Source organism: Austrofundulus limnaeus, unplaced genomic scaffold (assembly GCF_001266775.1).
Source record: "Austrofundulus limnaeus strain Quisiro unplaced genomic scaffold, Austrofundulus_limnaeus-1.0 Scaffold86, whole genome shotgun sequence".
Classification (NCBI taxonomy): Eukaryota; Metazoa; Chordata; class Actinopteri; order Cyprinodontiformes; family Rivulidae; genus Austrofundulus; species Austrofundulus limnaeus.
In genome coordinates, this window is record NW_013952488.1 from 1,543,786 (window position 1) to 1,552,012 (window position 8,227).

Below are 8,227 nucleotides of genomic sequence, written 5' to 3' on the forward strand. Positions count from 1 at the left end.
ACAATCCATACGTTATGTCCTGATATTGCTTTGGCTTCCACTCTGTGCACATCTTCTGTAACATATTTTATTTCATCTGACAAGAGGACCTTCTCTGTAAGCTCCCAGAAGGCTGTGTGGGTTTGCAGTAGAATTAAATTAGAATGGGTGGTTTCTAGGTAAATATATATGGGGAGAAAAAGAGGAATGATTGATACAGTCGACCCGCAGAGCATTAGAATAGGCTAAATTAATTGAAATGACTCACATTTAGATGGATTACTCTTACAGAATCAACCTTAATTGTGTAATTGAATTGGTACCATTGTGCTGAAAGCTGTTTCTTCCTGTCAGGTGGCTGCATGCAGGTCCTCATAACTTGTAACAACTGCGCCCTTTGCTCTTTTCATCAGGCTCGTTTTTGCCCTGCCGCGGCGCTCCACGCTGTGAATGTATGCCTTTCCGAGGCGCGCTCACAGCGGGGAGTAAACAGCACTGAAACAAGATGCAATGAAATCGCTCGAGCTTCCTCTCAACCAAGCTGCATTATTATAATAAACCGAACGAATTCTCRCTGCAGGTGTTGTTCTTATGCGGGGTGACAGCTGTGGCTGGAGGCGATGCGTTTTAGGATTCTCCTCTCTGGGTTTTTACGACCACAATTTTCCAGGAAGCCTTAAGGGGATTTTGTCAAATTTCGGGCAAACGTCCATCCAAATCCCACAAATAAACTAGCCAATATTTGGGGAACATGGACAAATAAATACATAAATAAAAGTGATAATGGTCCTCAATTAATGGAATTTAGTTCCTGTTTCTTACAACTATGAAAAATGACTTTTAATAATCCCCACTGGTGTTATGCATCATTGCCAAAAGGATTTGACCTTCTGTTGGCCCAAATCCAGCAGGTTAAGAGGGATAATTGCCCCAGGTGCAGTAAGAGGGATGTCCCAGATTCAGTCCAAACACTCTGGCACAAGTCCTGGCGGTAAATCTGAACCAGGTGTGGGCATTAAAACAAAATCAAACCACCGCACACGATCTACTATCAGTCCAGCTAAAATTAAATTCACTAACGCCTATTAAAAAGCTGTCCAGTCTGCAAACCTTGAACCTAAAGAAGTCTAAAAACCAGTCATTGGTTGGATTATTGGCACTACGTTATCTGACACTTACTGTAAAGGCATGATTTAGATATTTTGAAGTGAGATAATGTGGAACGGTTATGAGCAAATAATATCTTACATGTTGTAGATAGCTGCTTCAGTAACTTATGTTTGGTGGAATAGTCTAAAAACAACCCCATCTTTTTAAAATTTCATGGATGTTGATGTGAAAGATATTTTATAAACTTCACTGTTAGTTTGACATGAGTTATTTAGGCAGAAACAGTATATTTCAGTTGTAAGTGCCACAGATAGCTGTTGCTGCTATGTGTGCTTGCAAAGAAATGCAAACATTTCTGTAAATACTCATAAAATGAGGTTTATAAAAGAATGTTCACCCGAACACCTAGGAAATTTTAGAAATTGCAGTTGTCTGTAGACTGCAGCAGTTCGTTTTGGACTTAACCCAACTAAAACTAGCCGTAAGCTCATCAGTCCAGTTAGAACTGTAGACCAACCTTTAAACAGAACCCTACTTTAGAAGGCCTAAACTATTTTTTTACTTGATTGGATGGCTGGATGGATGGGTAGGCAGAGTTGTAAAGTAACTAAGTACAAATACTTCTTTACTGTACTTAAGTAGAATTTTTGGGTATCTGTACTTGAGTAATTATTTTTCAGCCTACTTTTTACTTCTACTTCTTACATTTTCACACAATTATCTGYACTTTCTACTCCTTACATTAAAAAAGGCAAGAAGTAGAAAGTTGTTAGTTTTATTTCATTTTTACTTGTTTTCATTCCAGCTTGTTATTGTAAAAAACAAATTCTATCCATATAAACTGTGCCTCCTAGATAGTGAATTCAATTTTGGTTGAATGAAAAGTATAAATATATAAAATTCTGATACCGTATTAGTTTGTACACAAACAAATGATGTCATACTCCAGCAGGATATAATCATTMAAATAAAAGGACTGTACTTAAGAAGTATTTRTATTTCATGAATTATATTATTGCATTTGGCCGCAGCCCTCAGATAGATTTTAATTTTGGGGAAAAGGTTTGTGCAGCCTTGATATATGCATATAAACTGAAACAGCTAGACCAGTGCATCCTAAATTCAACATAAATTAATTATTTTAATTCAATATAGTAATTTCTGCATTTTTTTGGTGGGGGGGTCACCTCTAAAACATGTCATTACAGAAAATCTAACTGCTCATTTTAAATCAATACTTTTACGTTTAATACTGAAGTACAAAAAAGTTTCAGATACTTTAAGACTTTTACTCAAGTAATATTCCTTCAACTTTTACCAAAGTAATTTTTTGGTAAGATAAGATTCTTTTTGAATGTTTAGGTGACAAAATATAAAAAATGATAATAAAGGGTAAAGTAGAGTTGGATATGTTGTAAAAACATTTTGATCTCATTTAGTTCCACTAAGAAATACTTTTCCTAACAGATTTACTGGACATATGTTGGTATAGAAGCTACACTTTAAGATGCTTTTACTTTAATATTAATATAAATACAGTTGAACTATATAAAAAATCAGAATTAAATGCAAGCAATCATGCTTCCTTTGAATTTCCATTTTATCGCACTTAAATTTTAACATTTTACCTTTTTATAAAATATTTCTAAATGAGTATATTACTGTATTTTGTTGCAGCTCTYACCATTTTACAGACAGATTTTATTTTCTGCAGTGTTATAATGATCAACACTGTAAAGCTGAATCATATATATGCAATAACCTCAACTTAACATGTCTCCCAGGAGTGGTTTCTTTGACTTATTGATGTTTTAAAACTGCTTCACATAGAATATTGCAAGTTTGTAGGTTAGGCTAGAATCCATGATTTCACTCATTTAATAGTTTAAATATTATCTCTTTCTGTGGGATTGCTTAAGTGGGTCTAAATCTTCCCAGAAGAATATAACTTGCCTCCACCATTAGAGAGCGTGAAAAGCAGAAATAAACGAAGCATTAGAGAGTAAGTCTGAAGAAGGAATGTAGGAGAAAACGGGTGTTTTTAAGGACAAGCAGTATTATTGCCACTCTCACACATTGTATTAACACATACACACACACACACACACACACAGTGTTTACCATGTCATTGTACAAGATGTTTTCCACTTTTTTCCTCAAGTACTTTTTGTAAGTTTTGTTTCATTTTAATATTTTTCAGATCAAAGACAGACATCACTGCATCGCTTCATGACCAGGTGGACAAACTGGAAAAGCATCTCAGGTGTCGTAWTGTTTGCTCACTCAGATTTCACAGACAAGGATTGAATAAAAGCTAGTAGAAATTCACCAATCATAGTTTTTAAGGCCAGTTCTGATATCTGTAGTGCTGTAACATTTTTTTAGATTGRTTTTGATTTAYCTTTTAAAATTATAGTTAACAGAATACGATGTATTCATATTTTTTTATTAAATTGAACATTTTTCTGTCCATTAATATTACAATGTTTACAGACGTTTTCAACAAAACGGCACCAGGTTTCTGATATCTTGCTCTCAAACAATATAAATCTATGACATATTTCTGCCATGTTATTAACCAGGGGAACAATAAATGCCTCCCACAAAGATTATTACAGTATATTTACTCAGTTTATTTAGTTTATTTTGTTTGTTTAGGTTCTGTATAAAACATTTAAGTGCATCTTATCACAGGAWATTCATGTTATTTTTCTGCAGACCTATGTTTACAAAACGAAATAAAGCTGTGTCCAGAGTAATATTTGTTCGAAAAAGTGTTTAAATTAGTGCTGGGCATGTTGATGTTGTTAACCCTGTCAGCGCGTAACAGCAGTAATTTTTGTACTTCTGTTTATTGGCTATGAACACACACACAAACCCAGTGGTCATGGTGGGTGGGATCATGATTGCTGTTGGCTTAAATGAGAATCATCGTACGTCTCAACCAATGGGAACCTTTGTCATTGAGCTGTTGTGTGGCACTGTTTGCAGCGCTGAAAAAAAGGAGCATTTTAGTAAAACGGTGACAAAATAAGGGTGCTGACATTTTGACAAATAAATAGAATTATAGAATGATACTTTAGTAAGTGTTAATTAAATAATCCTTAATTTCAAATTATTTATCACTATTTTTAACATCATTTATCATTTAGTGCAGTTAGTTCAGCTAACTGTAACTGTTTTTCCCTAAATGATAAATTTAGTCTGCCTATGTTTTCCAACAGACTGACATTTCCAAATTCAACATGTTTCACAATAAAAAAAAGGTTGAAAGCTCAAAATGATGAAATAGATAAACTTTTCTGTGATCATTTTTTTCTGCTGTCTGCTTAAGTCTTTTTTACTTCCACCATAGCTTGGACTTAGACTGTCAACTGTTTGAGAGGCAGCTTAATATAGCAGATGCACCTTTGGAGAAAATGCAATTTCCATTTAGTAGCCTTTTGCACCTCTTGGGATTCTTCCGACTTTATTTTTAAACACCCCACAGATTCAACAAATGGCAAACTTTAAGTCTTGTTTTACTCGGTCAAAACTTTCATGCTGAAGATATGCTGTTGAAAGCATAACTTAGAAGGTGGTGTGTTCACTGACTGGAGAAAAAAACAACGAAAGATTTCCAATTGTTGGATCGGCTGGTCAAGCTAAAACCTGCTAGATTCCAGTCACTAGCTGATTATTTGGAATCTCTCAATCATCTAGTTCTAGACTTACAGGCATTTTTTTCTTATGATTTTCTGCAGCTCTTTTGTCCCTAATAGCTCAAATGTAATATTTTTGGGATTTTCATCTGGTTTTTAAGCAAAATGAAGGATTCACTCAGCTGTAATCCTTGTCTCTTCTGCAGCGCTTTAAAATTCACATCAACATTTASAAGTGTTGAAAAGATCAGCCCCCTCACTTCTGTCATTAGAGGTGCCTCACATGGGAAATGCTCATTGTGGAGCAATGCCTATTAATTTGCTTCCCCCAATAAAGAATGTGACGGAATAAACTAAAAAGAACAGACGTGGATGCCCAGTCAGCTTCTTTAAAAAAAAGTGAATATCAAAGTGATCATCGTCTGCTCCGGAGGGAGGTTAAAACTGCCCAAGGCATCAACTCTGTTGCAGGTCTTTCTTTTTTCTCCTCCAGCTCTCAGCTAAGGAGAAAAAAATCCCCAAAAAACAGTGAAGAGATGGGGACGAGGGATGGAGGATAAGGATGAAGTCAGTGGGAGTGTGTGAGCCTGAAGGGAATGGGAATACAGATAATGATGATAAGGAAGAGTTAGCAGTGGAAAAGCTGGTGTTAAAGCTCAGTTTATCCGTTCACACACACATCCAGACACAAACACACCTTGGGCAGTTTGTGTTCATATGTATGATATGCTGAAGCTGCTTGACTCTGAAATGTAGATGAATGAAGCAGCAAATGCAAAGTGGTTTGTATCTAAATACATTCAAAATGAAAGCGGGTTTCAGCTGACACTAGGAAGTACACACACACACACACACACACACACACACACACACACACACACACACACACTTGTTCTTCTATCCTCATGGGGACATTGTTTTGACTTATTTTAATTATCCAGCCATTTCGAAAACCTAACCTTTATCGCTTACCCTAAACCTAACCAACCCAAAACATGCCTAACCCTAAACGTAACCACCCCAACCTACCTAACCCAAAACATAAATATCCCAAAACGTAAGTAACCCTAAACATAACCACCCCAAAACACAACTAACCCTAAACATAACCACCCCAANTAACCCTAAACATAACCACCCCAAAACACAACTAACCCTAAACATAACCACCCCAACATACCTAACCCTAAATATAAACACCCCAAAACATAAACCCTAAACATAACCACCTCAAAACGTAACAAACCCTAAACGTAACCACCCCAAAACATAACTAGCCCTAAACAAAACCATCCCAAAACATACCTAGCCCTAAATATAACCACCCCAAAACATACCTAGCCCTAAACATAACCACCCCAAAACATAACTAGCCCTAAACATAACCACCCCAAAACATACCTAACCCTAAACATAACCACCCCAAAACATAACTAGCCCTAAACATAACCACCCCAAAACATACCTAACCCTAAACAAAACCACCCCAAAACATACCTAACTCTAAACATAACCACCCCAAAACNCCTAAACAAAACCACCCCAAAACATACCTAACTCTAAACATAACCACCCCAAAACATACCTAACCCTAAAAAAAAACCACCCCAAAACATACCTAACCCTAAACATAACCACCCCAAAACATAACTAACCCTAAACATAACCACCCCAAAACTTACCTAACCCTAAACCTAACCACCCCAAAACATACCTAACCTTAAACGTAACCACCCCAAAACATGACTAACCCTAAATATAACCACTCCAAAACATAACCACCCCAACATACCTAAACTTAAACCAAACCTAAACTCAATTCACACTTCAGTCGTGAACTTAATCCACAATCCAAAACCAGATTTTGTACTCAGAAGGAACAGGCTTTTGTCCCCATATGGCACAATGGGTCCTCATACGGCTGTGTGTACTGGGAAAATGGTCAAAACTGTCCCTACAAAGTAACAAAAGCATGTACACAGAGTTTCAGCTCTTGCCAGTTTTACACAAACACATCTACTATAAGCACAACAACACACAGAGGCACCTGTTTGCTATGTTAATGAGTTTCAGCAGAGAAGGAACATCTGTAGCAGTGCAACCCTGTTGAGATGAGGGGGTGCCATGCTAATCTTTCACCAACACCTACCCTCTTCCCTTTAGTCGCATGAGGCAGCTTGCATCCACGTGTTCCTGTTGTGCACACACACACACACACACACACACACACACACACACACACACACACACACACACATGCTTACAAATCTGTGCAACTGCTTAGACATGCATTTTATTATTTTGCTCTCCTAACTTGCACAGGGCTTTCTCCATCTGCACCGTGTCTTACAAATGACTTCTCTGCTGCCCTAAAAATGATCAGCTTAGATTATAGCCACACCTTCTCATTTTTTTCTTCCTTTCTTTGTTTTTTTTAGATTGGCATTTGTAATTCTGGTACTCGCTGCTTCCTCTCATCCTATTGGGTTTTGTTGCTAAATAAACTTTTTAGAAAAAGTCAGGATTTTGGGAATACAAGTTTATTAGGTTCACTTATCTTCTAAACCTTCCATGTAAAGTCAACTTCTTAAAACAAAAAATCTTTAAAATGTATTTGGTCATGTCCTGATACCAGCATATTTACAAGTACTCATACTTTAATAAAAGGCCCTCAGATACTTAAAATGGATACCAGTATTGATATTGGGTTGACACTATTTTTTCCACATTAAGATTAGATCAAGGGGAACGAAGCTGTCTGAGCGGAACGGTTGCTGCGGGGCGCATCAGTGGTTCTTGGGGCAGTTGGAACCTAATGTGTCTGGCACCACTTTCCATTGAAGACTTGAAAGATTTGTATATATTTGGATTTATGATAACTGGATTTCTGTTGATCGGAGGAGGCGGAGTACTGATTTATCGAAAAGTGAAAGCGATCCTGACAGTGGTCCGGGCCATTGAGAAGCTGTCTGGCGCAGTGGATGGACACTGCCAGAGTGGGGGCGCACAGACTCAGTTGTTGGGGGAGGTAAATCGCAAACTGATATGGTTCTGACAAGAATCGCAGCTCAGGAGTGTGCCTCTGGTGTGCAGGATTATGTCTGGGTGAAGCTCTAGACGGAGAGAAGCGAGGAGGACCCCGAATTTGGCTTATTTGGAACTTTTTTCACCACTTCAGAGATGCAGTTAAGACTTTAAAAGCAGCAGAAAAATTCAATGCTGCCTTGTCCCAAACAATGGTGCTTATCTATTCGGCTTCCAGCTGCTTGGCCTCGAAGGCCATGCTATTGTGGTGGAAATAATACTTTTAAGTTTAAGCTAGTAATTCATGACATACTTTAATGGCCTAGGTTTTCATGACATGATGTTCATCTGCAGATAGAATGATTAAAGTCAGAACAAGATCTGCTAACAACAACAATTCTCGGATATCACTTGTGTTTATCTTTGTGTTTTCCGTTGACCTTGTATCAAATCTTGCTAAAACGACTTAATGG

General features: G+C 37.3%; 1 protein-coding gene across 1 annotated transcript in view; it reads left to right on the plus strand.

Moving 5' to 3' along the window:
* Positions 1 to 8,227, plus strand: part of nbas (NBAS subunit of NRZ tethering complex) — a gene marked incomplete in the record, with an annotated part of 224,076 nt that overhangs the window by 76,520 nt on the left and 139,329 nt on the right. The window contains 1 exon segment of the mRNA XM_014011983.1: positions 3,290 to 3,352. Coding sequence (XP_013867437.1) covers positions 3,290 to 3,352 — 63 coding nt within the window.